The 24214-nt window shown below is 40.5% G+C and overlaps 1 protein-coding gene across 4 annotated transcripts in view; it reads right to left on the reverse strand.

Moving 5' to 3' along the window:
• Positions 1–4156: 4156 nt before the first annotated feature.
• The window catches only part of RSBN1L (round spermatid basic protein 1 like), an 83695-nt gene continuing 63637 nt past the window's right edge, over positions 4157–24214 (reverse strand). For 3 of the 4 annotated variants that reach the window (XM_033958939.1, XM_033958937.1, XM_033958940.1), the window contains exons 5-9: positions 23729–23871; positions 17206–17373; positions 9140–9248; positions 6798–6821; positions 4157–5738 (exon numbers count right to left, since the gene is read on the reverse strand). In XM_033958939.1, the coding sequence (XP_033814830.1) occupies positions 5169–5738; positions 6798–6821; positions 9140–9248; positions 17206–17373; positions 23729–23871 (1014 nt within the window). In that variant the 3' untranslated portion in view covers positions 4157–5168. The remainder of the gene's footprint in view (positions 5739–6797; positions 6822–9139; positions 9249–17205; positions 17374–23728; positions 23872–24214) is intronic. The other variant, XM_033958938.1, reaches the window with a different exon arrangement.

Genomic DNA, 24214 nt, shown 5'->3' on the forward strand with positions numbered 1-24214 from the left:
AAAATAATTTTGCACCTCCACCATTCAAGGACTAGAATGCCACAATTTAAGCAACTTCTTGCAGTTTATAACTAGGCAGCTTCTTATAGAACTATCCCTCTTGATGGCTGCAATACTGATAGAAAGCCATCAAGATCAACCGACCACGCATTTCACTTTATTTATTCATTCAATTTTCTATACCGTTCTCCAAAGGGAGCTCAGAACAGTTTACATGAATTTATTCAGGTACTTCAAGCATTTTCCCTTCTGTCCCGGTGGGCTCAATCTATCTAATATCCCTGGGGCAATGGGGGGATTAAGTGACTTGCCCAGGGTCACATGGAGCCACATCCTCAGGGTGCTGAGGCTGTAGCTTTAACCACTGCGCCTTACTCTCTGTCTCTACCCTGTGATTAGTGTACAATGAGTACGATCTCCAACTATTTTAAAGCGAAGCGTACACATAACATCTATAGTGGTAGATTTACTTTACTGCCCACTTTAGCATAAAGGAAAAGCCGAACATATAATGCTACTGGAGATTTGTGTCATGGTTCTTATACTTGACACATTCTTTAACAAAATTAAAGTGACACTAGTTTTTATGTAGATATTAAATGCGGAAGAATTCTCCTGAAGGAACTAAAAAGCACAACTGTAAGCAGTTATTCATCAGATACCATAAATTTTGATGTTCTCTTTACAGCACCATCCAAGTCGGGCCTACCCAAGTTCAGTCAAGGGCTGCAAAAAGTCCAGGTGTTCAGGAGGTCCCTAGTGAATATGCATGAGAAATTTGCATGTAAATTACATGGGATAGGCAAGTGGGATCTCTCGGAGAGAGAAAGATAATAGTTACTGAGGATGGGCAGACTAGATGGGCCATTTGGCCTTTATCTGCCATCATGTTTCTATCCATTATATACAGATCTTTTTCATGCATATTTATTAGGGATATCCTGAAAACCCACTCTGCTTGCAGCCCTCAAGGACTGAACTTGGACAAGCCTGACCTAAATTTTTGTGCACATCATCCATACATGCTGAAGGGATCAGGATAATGAAATCCTGTTCATCAGGTGCAGGAAAACAGTTGGTGCAGTTACTGTATAAGATCATCCAACAAAAGCACTATTTCATATCTTACTACTGGACTATTACTAAAGCCCTGGTCAAAAATGAACTATTATTGCCTTTTCTTCAGTGTCTTACTGAAGCATGTATAGTGCTGAAGCTCTACTCATGGGGCTGTGGGGATAATTTTGTAATAGTACAGACTATGAAATGTCAGAAAATGCACTTACTTATGCCTATTTTCTAAAGGCCCATAGGTTTTATGGATTCATGCCATGGACCCCCTTGTAGCACACAGCTTCTCTCACAAATTTGCACCTGTTCTGAAGGTATAACTGCGTGCAAACACTGTGTACAAATGTATTTGATAACACATATGCATATGTTGCAACTTTGCCTCGGCTCCATCCAAACTATGCCCCAGGGGACACCTACACACAGATTACACAAAAGTAGGTACAATCTTACAGTGCAACTATTTGTTTAACAAACTTGCTGCACTTACAGTAAATAATTGATCAGTTGTGTTGAATATGCTTTTCCACTAGGTAACAACATGCTCACTCCGCTCGCTATCAGTCATTTCCAATATGGTCTCTCCATTGATAAGATCAATACACATACATATCAATTTTACCTCTTTTTGCTTAACAGACCACAACATGTCTTTGGGAGTTCAGAAGTAATTAGGCATTGGTTGGGGTTTTCACCCCTAACTCTCATCGATAATAAATTATAACAGATGAAAAGGAAATCTGGAACAATTAATACTTACCCACATTACTCTTGAAATAGCCCACACACACTTTCTTTTTGGTTGTTGGAGAGAGAGGCGGAACAGGAAGGCATTAGCATACATTTTATTAGTGCTGCCTTCCGTACTACGTTATGTGGCTAGGAAAGATCAGATTGGAGATTGTAGAAGCCAGGCTAACTGTTAGCCTCCTGTACTATTGCTCCTTGTGCTGAAAGTGGAGCTCACAGCTTCTGGGCAAAAGAATAAAAGTAACAGCCCTGGAAGAATTAGACTCTGGAGAACTGTCTCCTTTTTAACCATATGGAGCCTCTGCAGAACTTATTAGTACACATGGTAAAGTAACAATATTAACATGGGGAAATCCTGGAGGATGGTTACGACTCCCCACTTATAGAAGGAAAAGTTATATTTCACATACAAATACTTAATTGAGCACTAAGGCACTGCAGTAGACCATCAGCTGTTAGAAAGTTTTTGCTGGCAGTTCTCTAGAACATACTAAAAAGGAACAAAGAACTGGTGGAGAATCAATGTCCAAGTTGATGGCTTTATTGAAACAAACAATTAATCCACATAGATACATCTAGGGCCGGAACCTCTAGAAACATATGGACCATATGTTTCTAGAGGTTCCGGCCCTAGATGTATTTATATGGATTAATTGTTTGTTTCAATAAAGCCATCAACGTGGACATCAGTTCTCCACAAATTCTTTGTTCCTTTATGTGTGGATTTTGTGGAGTGAATAGGGTCAATTGTGGAGTGAATAGGGTCAATTTCATGCCAAACCAGATACTAAAAATCCCCAGTCCCCCAAATCATTCCCCATATATAGCACTGAAACAACCTTCTACTTACAGCACAAATTGAAATGGACTTCTAATCATTGTTCTCTTTGAGCTGAGCTGCATTGCTGCCAGTGGGAGGTGGTACTTCAATATTGTTTTCAATCTCTAGGGATAGGCAAGTTCTTTGGAATCCTGCAGAAAGTGCCTGTCCCTTACTTTTGAAAATGTGATAGTGAAACAGCGCCCCTCACTGGCAGGACCATAGGTACAACATTCCTGCGCAGCTTAGAGGGAACAATGCTTCCGATATGCACCACTACCTTCAGCTGCTGAAGCCGAATATCTTTCTTATGCCAAGGATGGGCAACCTTTATACAAAGAGGACCTCAGTAATACCCCTAAAGGACCATAACATTATGTAATGGTAGAACTTGTTTCAGCTCTATAGACCTTCTGTGATATATAAATATAAGTAAAAATGTAACAAAAAACTGATAAAAACAAACGGCTAGAGTGGCCATTCTGAAAAAAAATCTAAAATAGTGTTTAGAAACATCAAAACTCTGACATAATGACATCATCTGTGTCTATTTCCCATAGTCCTGGGGGCTGCATAAAATTCAATGGCGGGCCATATTTGGTTGCCCACCCTTATCTTATATTATAGTAAAACCCCTAGCAATGAAGTGCTGCTCACTTTAATGTGATTACAACACACTGCAAACAGAGGAGTGGGGAAATGTGATCAGAACCTCCAAAACCTTCAGTCTTTCAAAAATAAAAAAGAGAACATTAACACCCAGAGAGGAGGGGCAAATAGGCCACTTCTCTTCTCAAGAGGTACTAGCCTGAACAAAAATAAAAAAAATAAAATTAAGGCACAGATAGTTAACAAGGAATATAATAGGCTCCCAACATACTAATTCAGATGTGTTATTAAAACCAAACAAAAGAGACATATTTATTAAGCAGGACCCACAGGTTCAGGTTTATAAATATGGTTGAGAATTCAGATGTATTTGCACAACTTCTAATGCCTATGTCCTCACTTGACTTGGTACAATATATTTTTTACGTCAGTACTCTTAAACCCTTATCAGACTCTTCCACCTACCCCATGTGCAAATCAACTTGATGCCAAGATTGTTTAAAGAAAATGCAAGCTGCACATCACTGGAAGAAACATACATTACGCACTACATACCAGCCAAGTTTTAAGCTATTTGAGGGACGTGTGTGAAGGTGGTGAAGGAGAGAAGGAAAAAAAAAAAAAAAAGAACACATTGTACACTTCAGAGCTTAATGAAAGCTAGGAATCCATGAAATGCTGACTGGTCAGTGGTGAACTTTTTCTACAAACAATCTTCCACCGAATCTGAAACCTGAATCATTGTTACGTTTAAACCTTAAAGCAGCACAATCCTTTATATCAGCAGCCTGGGTTTATTCCTTATTCTTTTACTTAACTCCATATGTTTATTTCCTAAGCTTTCTTATCATTTCTGAGTTCAGTTTAGATGCATGCATTCATGCTCTGCCAGCAATAGGAAGCAGATAATGGTCAACTCTCCAATTTATTTCAACTCACAGCAGGAGTGACTTGATAAGGAGTGTTATAATTCATACATTTCCTCAAGAATTTAAATCAAAAGAGTAAAAAAAACATCCTAATTGTTTGCTGTAACTGCAAAAAGAAATACCTTATTTAAAAAAGTCCTCTGCTAGGTCTGCAGCATTTTGTGGTGATGTCATGAAATGTGGGGATAGACAACTCTTCAGTGCAACATTTGCAAGATAAACAGGCCCGTCATTTACAGAACTTATCAGCTCTATTCAGCAACCATGTTTTTCCACTTTGTGACTGTGTCAGAAATAGTCACTAAACAGCTCATCACAGAAAAAAAAATCCCGAGTGAAATACCCTGCTCTCCAAAAACCTCTTCTAAAACAAAGGTACACCAGCAAATGCTAATGATTGAAGTTCAAAAGGTGAAACTGCTACACTTATTTCCTTTTTTCTTTCTTTTTATACAGACCCAAAAATAAAACAATTTCATAATTATGAACCTTTATTAAGTGGCTCATGTTTTCAGTATAAATCACACTAAAAAGATTTTTAAAAAAGCTATTTACACTACAGCGCTGACATATTTAAAATGAAAAAATTGGTATAAATAAGCTCTATGGAAAAGCCTGGAATTGTCAAAAAGAATTCTGGCTCATCTTACAAAAAATATATATGTTAATGTCAGCTCTATTCTAAAACCTACAACTCAAAAAAAATTATTTCAAAGACTTCTTTCTGTTAAACCTGCAATGTTTACAGTGCATCTGGCCCTAAGTGCTTTTAATCTTCACAGTCACGCACAGGCACTGAGGAATGTTACAAAGCTACATACACAAGTTTTCTGTAACAGACTCAAAGACAAGACATACGCTTGTCCAGCAGATATTTTTATGAATCTTTAAGTTATGTCCTTGCTCTGGGAAATTTAAAAAAAAATTGCTCTGGGAAATTAAAAAAAAACAAAACAGGAATTTAAAATTGTATGTACAAATTACAAATTTTAGCACAAGGAGTCCTCTTTGTGTGCATGCAGGCAGGAACTGGTTAATCTAGGTTGCCTTGTGTCCTCTTGACTTGTGAAATGTATGGAATAGGAATTAGGGTTATCTTTTGAGCCTTCTTTGCCACTAAGTTCAGATTTCAAGTCCATCTCAGTCTTGAACACTCTCTCTTCTAAGCGATCAGACTTTGATCTAATGGTCTGACACTCCATTTTAAGCAATGCCGTTGCTTTAGGAAGAAACACATTCCTGGGGTCTTCCCCAGTCCTAAATGGTGAAAGTGGTTCATGTTTTACAAATTGTTGAATATCTGAAAACACAGAGTCGTTGGAGGTCTGATCACTCAAGGTACTGATCACCCTATTGCTCCGAGAAGTTGCCACTTCTGGGTGGTACATCTTGAGACGGATATGCCAAGCCAAACTGCACACAGCAGAAACCGTCTTGAACTGGTGGACAACATTTCTTGGAATAAAATAAATATCATCATGATAGAGCTGAATTCTGGCATATCGAATGCCTTCTCTACGTAGCTGATTAAGTTTGGCATCATCAACCCACTGGACACACTATAAGAAGTATAAAAAATTAGGTAAATCAACAGGGGAAAAAAAACAAGCAAATGACGGCTTATATTATTCATGAAGCAAAACTAATACAAGCATCTTCCATTCACTGGACATTATTTCCAATATGTTTAGTGGCAATATGAACTCCATTGCCACTAAACATTCAAGCAAAATTTTAAAGCTTAAAAATTGTTCCTAGATAAATCTCAGCTCCTCTAGAAGAAACCAATCTACACTGCAGTATAATGCTACTAAAATGACAAGTTGGATATGTGATGACCATACATATAACAGTTTAAATTTGCATTGAGTCACGGTAAACACATCTTTAAGATAAGTGCTATGTACTATAAGAAAATTTATATAAAAAAGTTATTTTTGGAAAAAATTAGAAATGAAAATTGGTGGCAAAAAAGTAGACCAATGAAGAAGCTAGCGGCAGATTCTGCATAAAAAGTTGATGTTCTGTGAGAGCCGCTTCTGAAGGCCTTTTATTAAAAAAATTGTTACGTATTTGATCTACAGAAGTTCGCAGGGATCGTTTTAGTGTTTTAATACAGTTTTAATTGCGACATCTTCAAGTAAAAATACTGAAATCAACTGGATATTACACCTTACCACAAATTGACCTTTCAAAGTTTAGAAAATGCACAGTAGGAATAATTTAAAACAGACCATCTTGTGTGAGAAGATAACATTTAAGAGTAGGGCTGCACTGGAAAAAAAAAAAAAATAAAGCCAAGCAAAGATACCTCTATCCTTGTATGTGTGTTTAAATCTTATTATTAAAGAACAAGTAGCATACAGATTTCCAAAAGACAATATGTGACACGAAGTGTCCAGGACTCAAACATATTATGAAAATTACAGATCTTGTCTCCTTCTTTCATTGTGATATCTAACTGAAAATCTGTTTACTGTTCATACTATATTTAAATATCTTTTTTATTAAATGGATCAACATAGTAAATAGAATGACAAGTCGGCAAAACACAAACAACTGATTCATTTAGTTTGCAATCGTACAGCCCAAACAATTTACATCTTCTTTCAACCCACCTTTAGTTCCATCCTTGTAAAAGCCTAAATAAGGATAGAGAAAAGAGGTTTGTGCCCAAAAGTGTCACTGTCATGAATACAGTTATTTTTCTCCAATTAATTTTTTCACTAAACCACTTTTAAAGAGCCCAGTTGTCAAATGTACTGAAATCCTATATCCTGAAAACATTAACTTGCCTATTACCATCTGTTTATCTTTTCAGTCAGTCGATCATAACTAATTTTTTTTAAATTCCCTTTTGGTTTGTTTGATTCTGTTTGTTGGAAAATCAGTTAGCATAGCAGTTGCAAAGCTGTGGTGAGACCTGCTGTTAGGCCAAGAGCACTTTCCTGAAAATATCACATCAGAGTAGCTGTCTTCTTGCCAGAAGATGGCACTGCAGGAAGTGCAAGCAGTCAGAGAAACCCTGGCTCAGAATAGTTCAAGAATAAGGAGAGTGAAAATGTAACACTAAGAAGACAGGGAGAGGGGAGTTTAATGAGATGGCAGGCAATAGTATAAGGGAAAAATGAACTGTTAGGAGGGAGAACATTTTGAAGATAATATGGAATAGAAACAGAAGGGACAAGAATCCAGATGTGCAGATATAATCATGTACTAGAATAGTGGGATTCAACCCAGTCCTCGGGGACCACCTGGTCAGTCGGGTTTTCAGGATATCCACAATGAATATGAATGAGAGATTTTGAAAACCTGACTGGCCATGTGGTCCCCAAGGACAGGGTTGAATACCACTGTGCTAGAAGATATAGCCCCAAAAGAGCCACTTGGTGCACTAATTCTGTCTATTTGTACTGCTTACTGTGCTATCCCATGTGGCTTTCTCCCTCCCTCTGACACTAAAAATCACTGTGTCCATCTTACAGCAGTGGTCTCAACCCTTTGCAGGGCCACATGTTGGATTTGTAGGTACTTGGAGGGCTTCAGAAAAAAATAGTTAATGTCTTATTAAAGAAATGACAATTTTGCATGAGGTAAAACTCTTTATAGTTTATAAATCTTTCCTTTTGGCTAAGTCTTAATAATAATATTGTCATTTATAGCTAAAGAGACATATGATCAAGAAACTGTTTTATTTTACTTTTGTGATTATGATAAACATACCGAGGGCCTCAAAATAGTTCCTGGCGGGCCGCGAGTTTGAGACCACTGCTAAAGGCTAAGGCTCTTTACACCTGCATTGTGATGTCATAGAACTTTATGGTTATGGAAACATAGTAACATGATGGCAGATAAGGCCAAATGGCCTATTCACAGCATCCACTATCTCCTCCTCTCCCTATAGGCTAAGGCTCTTAACATTTGCATCTCCTCTTCCTATAGGCCAGTGGTCTCAAACTCAAACTCTTTCCAGGGCCACAGTTTGGATTTGTAGGTATTTGGAGGGCCTCAGAAAAATATAGTTAATGTCTTATTAAAGAAATGACAATTTTGCATGAGGTAAAACTCTTTATAGTTTATAAATCTTTCCTTTTGGCTAAGTCTTAATAATAATATTGTCATTTATAGCTAAAGATACATATGATCAAGAAACTGTTTTATTTTACTTTTGTGATTATGATAAACATACCGAGGGCCTCAAAATAGTACCTGGTGGGCCGCATGTGGCCTCCAAGCCACGAGTTTGAGACCACTGATCTACAGCATGACTCAATTTGTGTCACTGATAGGAGTCCACCTACACTACAAATCCTGTCTAAGCGTCTCATACTCGGAGACAAAGCACACTCAAAAGGGGAGACTGAGAAAGATATTTAAATACTCAGTGGCATAAATATACAGGAGCTGGGCCTGAAACAAAAGTGCATAGGATGAAGGTGAAAGTGGATAAGAATAGTCTTGAGAAATATTTCTTTACAGAAAGGGTGACTGATGCATGGAAGAGTTTCATTGTGGAAGTGGAAATGTAGATAGTATCTAAATTCAAGAAGGCATGGAACAAGCACAGAGAATCTCTGAGAAGTATTTGGTATGAAAGGGCATACTGGATAGGTTGTATGGTCCTTATCTTCTGTCATTTTCTCTGTTTCACATTCTTGAGCCTGCCACGTCTTAGCTTCCTAATGAAAATGCCACCTTCTTGTGCTTTATTGAAGTCATACAGTACTTCCCCCTTCTTAGAGAGAAAAGTACATTTTTAGCCCCATCAGTCTGACAGGAAAGATTTCTAAGAATATATATCAGCATCATAAGAATAGCCATACTGGGTCAGACTGGTGGCCCGTCTAGTCCAATATCCTGCTTCCAACAGTTGCCAATTCAGGTCACAAATATGTGACAGACTCCCAAATACTAGCAAAGGAACTAACACTTTCCTATTAGTGCTACAGTCACATCTTACCTGTGAAAGCGGTGGTTCATGCAAATCTAACTGCAGACGCTGAACTACCTCCAAAAAATCTTCAGCATGAAAGCAAACAACATCTTTGGTTATACGTGGCTGGTCTGGCCTACAAGAAAAGAACACACATGTAATGCCACAACTCTGATCCTTCACAGCTTGCAATCCAATTTATTTATTTGGGTTATTCTATTTGGTCATTTAACCCATCCTTCCAAAAATTATACATATGAATACAATACACAGAAATGTAACATCAGAACATCATCAGATAGAACATAACCTATTAAAGACATATCAAAAATCCAAATCAATAAGCAGCATGAACACAAAAACAAGCATACCACAGATATGATCACATTTTAAGACAGATTAGTATTCACAACTGTAAGAAATACAAATGCACATTTAAAATATTCAAAATAAGCATTTGGTAATTTGTTTTATTTTTTGCAACAGCAAGTGTGTCAATTTCTTGCCTGTTTTGTGCATTTCTGAGTAGTCCTGTGTTTGGCAAGAACTATTCACTGGGATCAGCAAGCCAAGTTTTCAGTTAAACTTTCTGCTCAAAGTTGTCATGGTGTAGCTCCTTTCTGTGCTTCAGCCCAACAAAGCCTAAGCAATTCAACAACCCATGAGCAGGGGAGGAGAGCGCTACTTCAAAGGAGAGCCCTAGAAAGCTACGACTATACTAAATACCATGGGGTCCTTTTATTAAGGCATGCTAAATGCTAAGGCGTCCATTATAGTCTATGGGCGTCTTCGCATTTAGTGCGCGCTAATCTTTAGCGCAATGTGCTAATTGGTTAGCGCACCTTAATAAAAGGACTTAAGTCTGTTCCAAAGAAAAGTGTTTCAGTTGTGGAACAGAGCACTGTTTTTCAACCTTTTTACACCTATGGACCGGCAGAAATAAAAGAATTATTCTGTGGACCAGCATCGGTCCGTGGACCGGCGGTTGAAGAACACTGGGCTAAGTCGTGGGCCAGACCCCACCCATCTCTACCCAATCTCCACCCCAGACCCCATCCTATAATAGTACTAATTGCACCTTGCATGTCCCGTGCCTCATCTGGAAGCCTTCCCTCTGACGTTGCAACGTCAGAGAGAAGGCTTCCGGTTCAGGCACAGGATGCCCGTAGGAGCCACTGCCCGTGGCTTTGTGCACTGAATCAGTTAGGAAGAGGGAGCTGGCTCGAAGATAATGCCGCATCGATCGCACCGTGGACCAGCAGTTGACGAACACTGTTTTGGGCCTGATGCATGTGCTGGCCCTGTGGACCGGCAGGAAATTTCTGTGGACCGGTGGTTAAAGAACACTGGAATAGAGTATGCTAATAAGCAGTGATTGTGAATTGTGGTAGCAGGAAGAATAAAGCTGCAAGACAAATGGTATTTCTAGTAGTACCAGTGTGGAGAGAACCACAAGCCATATCTTGCCACAGTATTTACTACATTTAATTAATTCAGGTGGCTAGAATCCCACACTACTAGGCTGCAATAATCACTGGTACCTAGTAGTGCTTTCAGGTTAGGTCACAGGACCTGGAAAGTAAAAGCTCTATGAATTTGTCAGTAGACTGGTTTAAATAAGAGCTGCTTGGAAGGGCTAGTGAATGAAAAGTGCCTACTGTCTGATCCTACCAGATGTGCTGGCCTGGACTTGCTAAATATAATGCCCGAGCTAAAGAATAATTGGAGGAAATTAAGCATGGCAACAGAAGTAAAAGAGTTTGTGTGCCACATTCAGTGAATATTGGGCTTTTTCTTTGAAGGCTGAAAGGAACTGTTTGCTTATAAAAAAAAAAAGTTTTGTTTTTGTCTTGAAGAAAAGTAGAGCACCAGAGCAAAAGTCTCAAAGCTGTTCATTTTGACACTCAATGGGTTTGAGCAGTGTTTGCTGTTGACATTTTTCAACTGTGGCAAATCAGTATTTTGAGTGCTAATAAAACACTGTTTTGAACTAAAGAGGTGTTCTGAACTTTAACTACCAATCCAGCTATTACCTAATTCTCTGCCAACTCTACAATTCGCTCTGTTGGTCTTATGTACTGGTCAAGTCAGGCTGGTCTGTTTAGGCCAGGGCTAACAACCAGTCACAGTATATACTGCTTTCCAGACATTGCCCCCTTTTCCCATCCGTGTAGAAGTATTCACTGATTTACTTACCCGAGGGCTTATATTCACCCGGGGGTTTTGATCATTCGACCCTATCACTTCTAGTTTAAAGCCCTCTTCAGTAGATTAGCCAACCTGTCACCGAGGACACTTCTTCCATTCTTTAATAGATGTATGCCATCGTGGGGACAAGACAGGAAAATTTAGTTCCTGACGGGACAGGGAAAAATTTGTCCCTGTATCATTCTCTAGTGCCAATGTGGATGAGCAGCTTCGGATAATAGTCATCAGGCTTGATGAGTCTTGGCAATCTCTCTGTAACATCTTGGATTTTGGCACCAGGCAGACTGCATACCTCCCAGGACATCATGTCTGATCTGCAGATGGATGCTTCTGTATCCCTCCAAAAGGAATCGCCAACTACCACTACCCTTATGCCTCCTAGTGTCATGGATCCAGCAATTTTGGGGATTTCGAGCTTTAGTCCTTCCTCTCCCTGGGATGCTCTCATCTCCTCCACTTCCAGGGCAGCATACCAGTTCCTCAGTTTAAGGGCGGGGGGGAGTCACAGTACCAATTTTGCAGGGTTCTGTAATCTGAGTCCAGCTGTCTTAGGGGGTGGGCCATTAGTGTGGGCAGACTAGATGGGCTGTGGCCCTTTTCTGCCGTCATGTTCTATGTTTCCTTCAGCACAGCTACTTCTTCCCCACTGCTGGACATCTTTGACACCTCATGAACCATTTCTTAGATGTACCTCTCATTCTCAAGGATGCTTCTCAGTCTTGCCACCTTCTCTCTCATGAGGGATTGAAGCTGAAGACAGCTTGCACATAGAACAACTCCCTCTGCATGGGTAACATTTTCTGTCTGCACAGACACAGAAGCTGTAACCTGAGCAGCAGCTTTGGTAACATGATGTTTCCCAGCCATACTGTGGTTACAGAAGTACTTACACTTGGAAGAAAAAAAAAAAGCAGAAAAATCCTATCGAATCAATGCCCTGTTCCTGGTTGGCTGAGGTGGGCGGGAGGAAGTTAACCTCAAGGATCACCTTTGGAATCTGATCTCTAAGAAAGTCCTCAGAGTTCAGTCTCAAACTAAGAGGCTGAAACCAGCTAGAGGTCTCTCTTCAAAGAGCACTTTTCAGTTAGGGCAAGAGGATTCATACCCCCATGAAATATAGCACGCTTGGCCTGACTTAACAGTTTTCCAGGCCTCTCTCCCACTAACTACTCCCAAAAGCCTCAAAAAGGTCCTAAACAGATCCAAAGAAGCCTTTTAGTTAACAGCTCTCTCCTCAAGTGAATCTATGCAAATTATATATGCAGGTCACAGGCTGCTGTGAAAACTATCTTTAATGCTGAACCTCTACAACCTCTCTCTCAGAACCAGGCTTACTGAGAGTTAGGCACTAGGCCAGAATTCCTCCCCTCAAAGATCACCTGTGGAGTCTGATCTCTAAGAAAGTCCTTAAAGATCAGTACCCAGTGAAGTTTTTGCAGAAATGGTGTAACGTGGCAAGGCTTTGTAGGAAAGGTGGCACTTAATGAATGAATGATCCTCATGACTTTTCAAGAGTATTGAGGGGGTGGAGGCTTATATAAAATATGATTTTTGGAACATCTAAAGGAAGGTATGACAGCCTGACAGAAATCCATTATGAAGACACTGCTCTTGAAAGGGTTAACACAACATAACAGGTGAAAAGAGAATCAGTGGTCCAATTCATGTCTCTGTTTAGAATCATTCTCTTTTGTTAAGCCCTATTCTGGGAAGACTCATCCTGTGCCACGTCATCCTGAAATACTGTGATTAACTTGTATCTTGATGGATTGTAAGATCACCACAGTTGTTAATGAGTCATCATAAAAGACCAGGTCATAAGCTCTCAACTGCCACTGTGCAACTGACTGGTTTAAGGAAGCAGCTGTTGTTGCTGGATTTGGTCTTTCAAAGCTGCAGTACTTCCTTTGGGTGTTAAGTTCAAATCTTCAGCATCTCTCAAATTTTGCTGAAATTTTTTCAAACCTTTCTTTTTTCCAAAATTTATTTTCATAATAGACACGCAGCAAATGCTTGAATAAGCTCAATTGTTTGGACGCTATAGGTATTTCAATAGTTTGAAGGTTTCTTGCAAATGCGTACTTATCATGTTCAATTTGGAAACACTTTCTAGTACATGGATCCCCCCTCCACATACACACACACACACACACACACACATTTTCCCCTTTGTTTTTCCAATATTTATTTGGCTTCTTTAGGATCCAAAGTAACAAACTTGGGTATAAAATTCCACAGCTAAGCAGATGATATAACTAATGTAATTCCAATTTCCTCTTCATTGATTCAAGCTACACAGTTTATATCTACTGTAATTTTAACCAGTGGACGAATGAGTTTAAGTTGAAACTCAATACAGATAAAACAAAACTCTTCTTTGCTACTCCAAGCAAGATTTATGAAGAGAATCTGAAATTGAATGGAATTCTATACCCAATTAACCCTACAATCAAAATGTTAGGGGTTAAACTAGACAAAGATTTTTCAATGAAATCTCAAACTGATGCTTTAGTCAGAAAAGGCTTTTTCATGTTATGGAAGTTTTGAACAATTAGATCATATTTCAATACTACTTCTTTTAAATTACTAGTGCAATTTTTAGTTTTGAGCATCTTCAATTATTGTAATATAATTCATCTTGCATGTTATAAAAAAAATTTTAATAGATTACTTATTATTCAAAATATTGCTGTCCAATTGATATTCAATCTGAAGACGACAGACCATGTGACACCTTATCATCATAAACTACATTGGCTTCCAGTTGAGGCAAGAGTGATATTTAAATTTGGATGTATATAAGGTCTAGCATCTAGTTATCTTGTGGATCATTTTATATTTACAAACTCTAAATGCTCATAGCATACTCTTGCTTTATTTGTCTACTAGTGTTTAGGCCCGTTACATTAATGGGTGCTAGAATAGATGTCTGTCTTTCTTTCTGTCTCTTTGCCTGCCCCCTATCTCTTTCTTCCTTTCTCTCCCTCCCGCTATCTTTCTTTTTCTCTCCCACTGTCTATCTTTATTTCCTTCTTTCTATCTTTTTTTCTGTCTCTCTCCCTGCCCAGACCCTCACTAAAGCTGCCTTCCAACTGTGCCAGCTAAGGGATCCCTTGCCCTTTCCTCAATCCAGCTGTGGCCAGTTGCCCACACACACCTGCCTAGCTACAGAATAGGCAAACGTGTCCCATCTCCCTTTTGGACCCCGTTTGCTCACCCTTGGTGCTGGATCGCCACCTGATGCTGCTCCGCAGGAAGCTCGCGAACTGCTAGGCCATGGTGAGCCAAACCGAGCCCTAGTGCGCACTTCTGCTCTCCTCCGCGCTTTCATTTTCTCCGGGGCAGGGGGGGAGAGGGCTCCTTTAGCCCTTGCTTGCCGAGGTGCTGGAGGCCCACCCCATCCATGTATTCTCTTTCTCCTACCTACCCTCCAAATGCCTGCTTCTCTCACCCACCCAAAGCCTCTCTCTCTAGTGGCTATCCCATGTTTTTCTTCTCCTCACCAACCCAGGCCCTAACTCCCCCACCCAAATATCATTCTCTTCCTTGTCAGGGGGGAAGTGCTGTGGCAGTCTCATACAATCGATCTGCCTTTTATTTCTAAGGATGGGACATGGTAGTAGATGATGTTGGTATTGGTGGAAGGTTGAAGACAAAAACTGGCCACATTGTTAGGACCCCTTTTAAATGTCCAACACCACAGCCTCCAGATGCTTTTCGCTTAACAATCACGTCTTCAGGATTCAGGAGACTAAACTCGGTATTCTGGTTATATTCTGTTACTAAGTCTGCAAAGACCTTCATGATTTTCTTCTATGGGTTACCACTTTGGAGGGGGGGGGTTTCACAGCCGCGGACATCGGGAGTTTTTGTTGCTGCTTGGGAGGGAGAGAGAAGCCCTGCCCTTCCCTGACGCAACCGGAAGTACCTCTTTTCCCCTACGTGCCAGCGATTGTTTTTCTTTTCTTTTGGGTTTTTTCGGCAGACAGAGAGAGAGCGGGAGTGGCTGCCGTGGTGATCGCCAGTGGCTCTGGACTCGCAGCGTCGGCAGCAGTTGGTGAGTGGGGGGAAGCTCCAGAGACACAGCCGCGATCCTCACCAAGCGGCGTCAGTAGCGGTTGGTGAGTGAAGGCGGGAGGGGGAAGCTCCAGAGTGTTCCCTGCCGACACATTCTAAAATAGAATCCGGCCACGGATCAGAAAACACAGTGGCTGGGAACACGAAACCCTAAGTGCGCATGCGCGCTTAGGGTTTTATTATATAGGATAGGATAGGATCCATCTGATAAAGGTTGTTTATATAAAATATATTTTACACGGCAACTGTTATTTCAGGCTGCTACTTGGGATAAAGATTTTACGTATTTGTAAAATTTTTGGAAGTTTGATGCTTATATTGTGCTGTGATTCTCAGTCCTCTTTTATCCTGTAAACTGCATAGAATATCATGGTTTTACGGTATATAAATACATTTTTATATTATTCAAAGTTATCCTAAGATAAACAGACCCTCAGGACACGTTTAGTCAATCTGGCATTCAGGATGACCACAAAGAATATGAAAGAAATTAGAAAATGACACGGGGAAAAAATTTGTCCCTGTCCCCGCGACTACTATCCCCATAGCATCCATACAAACCTCAGTACTGCAATATTTAGCTTATTCTTTCCTTATAAATCAAAGTTCTGGCTGCTGAAATACAGAAAGAGCTGTTCATCAGCTGGCAGGGCTTTGTTTATAAATTTTTATCAACACAACTAATATACTACTTTATCCTAAAGCAAAAATAAATAAATAAATAAATATTAAATTTTTTTCTACCTTTGTTGTCTGGTTTCTGCTTTCCTCATCTTCTCCCAATTCATTTCCTTCCATCCACTGTCTGCCTTCTCTGTCTCTTCCATATGCTCTGTTACTGTGCCTCTCCCTTCCATCTCTCCCCTCCACCCCCACTCCAATTGGTCTGCCACCCTTCTTCTTCCCTCCGCTCCCCCCATAGTCTGGAATCTCTCTCTTCTTCATTTCCCTACAGAGTCTGTTCCTCCCCACCCCACCTTCCCCAGGTCACTTCAGCGTGTTCCTCTCCACCCCACCTTCCCCAGGTCCCTTCAGTGTCTGTTCTTCTCCACCCCACCTTTCCTCCCTTTCTCCCTCCCTGCTCCTTAACTTTGTAGCAAGCAATTTCTCTAAAAGTGCTTCCTACCAGCAGCCGGAGCGTTGAAATTGCATGTGGCTGCAGGAAAGGTCGTCTCTGATGCAACTTCCGGTTGCATCAGAGATGACCTTTACGGCAGCCACATGCAATTTCAACGCTCCGGCTGCTGGTAGGAAGCACTTTTAGAGAAATTGCTTGCCGCGAAGTTAAGGAGCAGGGAGGGAGAAAGGGAGGAAAGGTGGGGTGGAGAAGAACAGATGCTGAAGGGACCTGGGGAAGGTGGGGTGGAGAAGAATTACCACTGCTCTATTGTGTGATCTATATGCAACACTTGATAAGGGTGACATTACTCTGTTAGTATCATTAGATTCGTCTGTTGCCTTAGATAACGTCAATCATTATTTTCTACCCTCTAGGTTATCAGATTTAGGTATTTCAGGTACAGAATAAACTAAACTAAAATATTTAAGAATTTGTTTTACTTCTTGGGCTCCTAAAAGTTTTGGTAGGAATCCAATAGTTCTGATTAGTTTACAGCTCCTAATGAAAAAATAATACAAAACACACAGGTAATAAAAGGCAGTCACCTTGCCTCTTGAGACTTTGCTAGAAGAAAATCAAGGTCATGCAACCACTCAAAAAGAGTGCAACCTTCTTTCACTGCTTTCTTCCCTGCCTTTGAATCCATGCTTGGATTCCACATTATGATGCTAAAAACCAACTCACTTACCACTGTCCACAATGCACAGCCTTCAACACTCCCACAGCAGCTGTGGTCTGTCGTTCAAAGCCTTGCCCTATGTGGTCTGCATGAGCTCGTGTCCTGTCTTCAAACAACATTTCACGTGGCTCACTGGCTCGAGGTAGGTACTGCAGGTTCTTTATTTCATTGGTAGTTCTGTTGTAAACACAAATAGCAAAAATCACATAAAACTTTTATACAACTCTTTAAAAAAAATCAATTAAATATTATTTTGTTTCCATGCAGAATCCATTCAAGAGAAGAACTGCATATGACCCTGCTTTGGAATGGCACTACATGTCTTTTGCTGAGGAACCTAGTACAACTCCTCAGAGACCCTAAAAGAGAGGGAAAACATAACATGACATTGCTAATTTAAAAATTATGCTACAGCAAGCCTCTTGGGCTATAACTTAAGCTTTGTTCCTTCCACCTTCCTAACCTAATTGCAATGGAAGAGCAAATGGGGTAGGGAGGGGGGGGGACAAATGAAGTGCTGCTATATTTGTGATAATTCATCTCCACTAGGAAGTTTTGGTATACAGATGGTGATATTAACCTCCAATTATTTCCGGCTCCACTCACAAAGCTAGCCATGTTTTAAAATTTCAATTTTTCTTTCAAAAGCAAATGCCTGACATAGCCACATTTCACCCTAAAGGCTGCATCACAAGCAATAACTGTAGACAGAACAATAAAGCACAGTTACTTACCGTAACAGGTGTTATCCAGGGTCAGCAGGCAGATATTCTCACATGTGGGTGGCATCATCCGCGGAGCCCCAGTACGGACATCTTTAAAAGTGCACTGCCACTTTAAAAACTTAAGGAAGTTCGCAAACTGCCCGCACCGCTCATGCACGAGTGCCTTCCCTTCCAACTAGCTCATGGCTCCTCAATTCTGTAAGCAAACTAAGAAGCCAACCAGGGGAGGTGGGTGGGTTGTGAGAATATCTGCCTGCTGTCCCTGGATAACACCTGTTACGGTAAGTAACTGTGCTTTATCCCAAGACAAGCAGGCAGCATCTCTCACACACGTGGGACTCCCTAGCTTACTAGAATGGGATGAGGGAGTGTTAGCCATTAAGACATTAAATTTTACAATACTGTTTGGCCGAAGTGACCCTCCTGTCTGGAACTGAATTCCAGGCAGTAGTGAGATGTGAATGTATGAATTGAGGACCAAGTAGCAGCTTTACATATTTCATCAATAGGAGTTGAGCATAGGAAAGCAAGAGAAGCTGCCATAGCTTGGATCTTGAGGGCTGTGACACAACTCCCAGTTGCAGCCCCAATCTGAGCATAAGAGAAAACGATAAAAACCATTAACCCTGTAGATATAGTTCTCTTGGATTCAAGATGTCCCAACTTATTAGGATGAAAAGAGACACTCTATGTGGCTGAATTCTCTGTAAGAAGGAAGGCCAGGCTCGTTGGAAACAAGAGTATGAAGGCCATTTCTCCAGAATGAGAATGAGTCTTAGGAAAGAACACTAGAAGTACAGTAGATCGATTTAGATGAGTTCTGTGACTACTTCTGGAAAGAACTTCGGATGGGTGCAAAGCACAACTTTGTCATGATGAAACACTGTGAATGATGGATTCGTCCACAGTGCTTGAAGTTCACTCATTCCTCAAACAGAGGTGAGAGAGATGAGAAAAAAACACTGTCCAAGTGAGGCATTTCAAATAAGCTGAGGACATCGGTTCAAAAGAAGACTTCATAAGTCTAGAAAGAACAACATTGAGATTCTAAACTACTGGAGGTGGTTTGACCTTAAAAAGGTCTGTTAATGAATCTGGACGCAACAGGATTAGTTAGATGGCACTGAGATGAAAATGAATCGAAGTGGTCTCGAGGCCTAAATTGGATAAATGTAGAAGAAATCCAATACTGCAGATATAGAGGTGGATACATCATGATGATGAAAAGTACACCAAGTGGAAAACTGCATCCTTTTCTACTGGTAACACTGCTGCGTAGATATTTTCATGGTGCTTCTAAAATACATCTAACAGGATGAGAAAGATAAAACTCAGTTCATGTCAACCTGTGCGGTACCAAGCTGTCAGGTGTAAAGCCTGTAGATTGAGAAGCAGAAGAGATGAAAAGTCCGAAGAGGTATTGGATCCTTGATACCAAGCTGAGGTAGAAGGGAGAACCAAGGATGCCTGTACCACCAAGGGCCAAAAGAATCATGGTGGCCAATTCCTGATTGAGCTTGATAAGCAGAGGGATAAGAGGAAACGCATAAAGAAACTTGCGTGTCTGATCCAGAAGAAGCGCATCAGGTTCCAGGCATTGGGGAGAATACTGCCTGGAGCAAAATTGAACTGACTTCACATTCAACACAAACCTGTCTATGAAGTGTAATCAATATGTTTTAAGTTGCTCAGAAATGTGAAACTCAACAAGGGGGGAACGCACCCCCCTAGAATGGGAACAGAGTTTACTCTGTTCCCATTCTAGGGGGGTGCGTTCCCCCCTTGTTGAGTTTCACATTTCTGAGCAACTTAAAACATATTGATTACACTTCATAGACAGGTTTGTGTTGAATGCGAAGTCAGTTCATATATTATTTATCAAAGCAATTTCTGATTTTTTCTAGTTTTCACTAGTGACATCCCCGCCATCTCATAATGGAGCAAAATTGAGGCAACTTCTGATTGTGGGTAGGGGGGGAACGCAAACAGGTCTATCTGAGGAGTCCCGCCAAACGAGAATATGTGATGCAGAGTTGAGTGCCCACTCGTGTGGCTGAAGAAACCTGCTGAATCCGTCTGCAAGAAAATACTGCTTCTCTCGAATGTATACTGCTTTCCAAAGTATACTGTGAGCAATCACCCAGTTCCAAGTATTCTGGGCCTCCTGATAATGAATGAGAGAACCCATGCCTCCTTGCTTGTTTATGTAATACATTGAGATATCATCTCCAAATACTGGACACATTCACATTTTTAAAGGACTATTATGCAGGCTACTCCATAAGTATGTTTTCCTATGAGTAAATTTTTGTATGGATTTTCAGAATGCAATCGGGAACAGCATACTTCCAATTGCCAAGGTCTTCATCGATCCAATTTCTAATGAGTTTTTAATAAATTATTTTATGCTTTTTATGTATATTTCTTTCTTCTTTCATTGTGCAAACTTGATTATAAAATAACCACTTAACTTGTGCTTATATTCAGTGCGTTATTAATCTTCAATTACTCTGGAAACTTTCTTCAGGGTTGAGGGGAACTGTAACTGAACAAAACACCGCTTTAAAGGTCAATTTGTTCATATCTATATAGTTTATAAAGTCCAGTATTTAGTGAATAACAGTAGAAGTTAACTTACAGCAGCAGTAACCAAAGTAACAAATGCTTACTGTTTGAGGGAGCCGCTGTCTGCTGTATAACATGGCTGAGGTTTGTACTCGCAGAATTTTAAAGTCCAGCTGATCCGACGCTGCATACCGACGTACAACGCCAGTTCCATAGCCAAGCTATGCACCAAGCAGACCAAACCAATAGAGCCCAAATCATAAAATAGAAAGCCACTCGATCTCTTCATTCAAGCCTCCCGGTGTTAAAGAGTTTAGCTTGAATATCTATTTTTGTTCTTTTTCTGCCTTGAGTGGCCTTGAATTTTTCAGATTCCTCCTTAGACCATGGATAAACAGATCCAGCCCAACACATTCTAGATAGGGAAAAAGATCGAGACATAAGATGAAATTCCTGTAAATGTTGAGAAGGAAGGTATTCATCAAAAGAAGGCAATTTCCGGACAAAATGCTTCACATAGCAGAAGATACAGAAATTGTAATTTAGGACTCCGTTCGCCAACATCCAAATGTGCTCATAGTGCTCCTTTCACATGCTGGTTGCACTTAGGCATAGACTCTTGATGGAGTAGATTTTCTCAATGTCAACTCGATCGAGAGATAGATAGAGATAAAGTTTCTGGAAGCCCCTCTATGAGAAGTTCTTTAGGAGACTAGTAATAATCTAAGCCTTCCATTCAGCACTGTAGGCAGAATCAGTTTCTAGTTCGAGTGGTAACTCTTTCCCCAACTGCCTAATAAATATAGTGAAAGTCTTTCAGTAGAAGATTTAGCCGTTGGTGGTCACTGGTGTGGCAACTTTTCCAAAGGCGTGTTGTAAGCCTCTATTGGAGAAGTCCTCAGATGAATCAGACTGTAAATCAGAAGGATATTAATGCCTTGGCAAAAATGCATAGAGAAGATCGATGCTTACTTTTAGCCTGGTACCGGTCCGATGTAGTAGGAAGTAGAATGATGTAAAGCTTTTTTTCTCTTCGAAGAACGTGAAAGAGCAATGTTTTCTCTTTGAAGCATGCAAGGAGGAATGATGCCCGTTAGATTGTCGTTGAAGAACTGAATCAGTGAGAGGATCGATACGTAGACATGGAACATTGACGTCGCTCCAGAGAACCAGCTGTGGTATTGTAGGACCTGGTAGCCATGTACTTAGGCTGGGTCGGTACCGAGGGAGTCGATACTGGGATAAGCAGGTTTCATGCATCACCCAAATTCCTTCAGAACAGCGTATCAAGCTGCACCCAGAAGAAAAGCACTGGTACCTCTGGCTTACCTGCTGGTACCATCAATGCCTTGGCTTGTCCCGAACAGGGTGACCTAAATGAGGATGCACACCTCGAGGTTGAGGCAAGCCGGAAGGTGGTCGCTGCTGCTTGGTTGGCATCAAGAGACTCGATGGAAAGTGACCTGTGATGCTAGCTAGGAAGCTGGCGGCCTCTGAACTGTGGAGTGGAGTGTTATCTTCCAACACTGATGTCGATGTCTTCGATGCGAAGTCTGACCAATGCCCATGCTGGTCCTGAACAATTTTCCTGTTGAAGTTTCCAGCTGATTATCAAACATTTCTTCGGGGTAGTATACCGGGCACAAGTTCCACCCGGTGTTCTGGGCTAAGACTGGAAGCATCAATTGTCGGAAGAGAGATTGGCCTTGGGCACCTGCAGCACTTTTAAAGCTGTCCGTACCGGGGCTCCATGGATGATGTCACCCACATGAGAATATGCTGCCTGTTTGTCCTGGAATAAAAGCCAAATCAAGCATTCATAAAAGTTAATAAGCACATAACATCAGTTCAATAGAATCATTTTCTAACAACCAAACAGAACCTTATTGATTTTTATAGATGTATGTTTTATTTGGATTTTAATGTTTTGTCTGAGTAGCACCATGCAAACTGCTTGAAGTTTCAGCTTGTTGATAGACCACTTCCATTGAGATGGAGTCCACTTACCTTTTAGATAAACAAGAAACCCCAGTATCCAGGAAGGATGAAAAATAAAGGTTACATTTCAAAAAGTAAAAATAATAGATAACAAAATGAATATATAATTACAATCAAGCAAAACAGAAAGTGAAGCTAAAAGAAATTAAAACAAAAATGATAACAAAAATAAAAACATGATGGGACATACTTCCTATATAGGCATTTAAAACTTATTTTCAAGAATGGGTGGACTTCCTTCTGCCACTGCAGGGCAGTATTGCTGAAATGTCCCAGTACTTCCTGTTGCAAGTCAGGTGCGCTGCTTATTTTATTGTGGCTGTTGGCTATTTAGCTCAAGGGAATCTACATTCAGATATACTAGGCATTTCCTGTCCCCAGGGTCCAATGAAGGTTTGATAAGTGGTGTACCTCATTGGACCTTACCTGCCCCTCCAAATATCACCCTTTCTCCCTCCTCCCTTTTTTATTCAAGCTACATGAACATGTTTTTTCATTGTTGTTGTCATGACTTTCTTTAATATCAAGCTTGATCCACTACAGTCAGACTTTCTCAGTCTACATTCAACAGAAACAGCCCTTGCTAAAGTTTCCAGTAACCTGTTCCTGGTCAGATCCAAAACTATTCTATCCTCATCCTTCTTGATCTACCTGTTCCTTGATATGCTAGCCTCACTTGGATTTTGGGGCTCTGCTCTGCCTTGATTTTCTTATCTCTCCAATCACAATGTGTGTTCTGGTCGATCATTCTCCATTCTGATACTGGAGTTCATAGGGTTTTAGTATACAGAAGGTGACGCTAGATGATTTTAATCAAGAATAATATTTCAATGCCCCATCCCTCCCCTTCCCTCCCTGCTCTAGATACTTTTCCATGTGGTTCAAAGTGTAACAATCTGACCCAGAAGCAAAAAGGGGAGGACACTTTAGGTGACTGATTCCACAGGGAATGAGGGATGCTATGAGAACAGCAACAGCAGTGGAATTTTAGGAGACTAAAGGCCCTGACAATACTCAGTTTATTTCATTTCTATGAAAAAATTAGCATTCTTTGTTCCTAGTGGAATCACAATCTAAGTATTGTACCTGGGGCTACGGAGGATTAAGTAACCTATCCAGAGTAACAAGAAGCTGCAGTTGGAACTGAACCTAGTTACCCAGGTTCTCAGTCTACTGCACTAACCACTGAACTGCTCCTCCTTTCCTACAATAAGTACATCATGGCAAGGTGGAGCCAATCCTACCTTTTCCTTTTAAAAGGTGACTTTGGCATGTCGGCCACGGGGATCATCTGTTCTCCAGGACGTACCCACATAATTGGACCATCATCACTGTCCTTCCGATTTTTCAGCTTCAGACTAGACAAAGTCCCCCAAGGCAAAGTACACTAGCAACAAACATACATGGAAAATTCAGATGTTTAAAAAGAGAAGTTGATTACTTTCACATTTCAATATCTTAATTCTTTTGCCATTCAATCAAAATAATAACAATATTTAGTTGACCATTATCAGACAAAGTTAATCAACAAATTTGTCCCCAGTGCCATCTCTTTATAGATGGCTAAATTTTGCCAACACAGAATTTAGACAATAAGCAGTGGGGTATGTAGGGTTTGTCTTTTTTGTGTGCGTGTGGAATCAGGATTGTCCAACCAACTCTAAAAGTTAGTAAGAAAATTCCCTCAAATACTGATCTCGATACTCAATTCAAAAAGGTTTTCAGTTTGT

This window comes from Geotrypetes seraphini, chromosome 9 (assembly GCF_902459505.1).
Source record: "Geotrypetes seraphini chromosome 9, aGeoSer1.1, whole genome shotgun sequence".
Taxonomy (NCBI): Eukaryota; Metazoa; Chordata; class Amphibia; order Gymnophiona; family Dermophiidae; genus Geotrypetes; species Geotrypetes seraphini.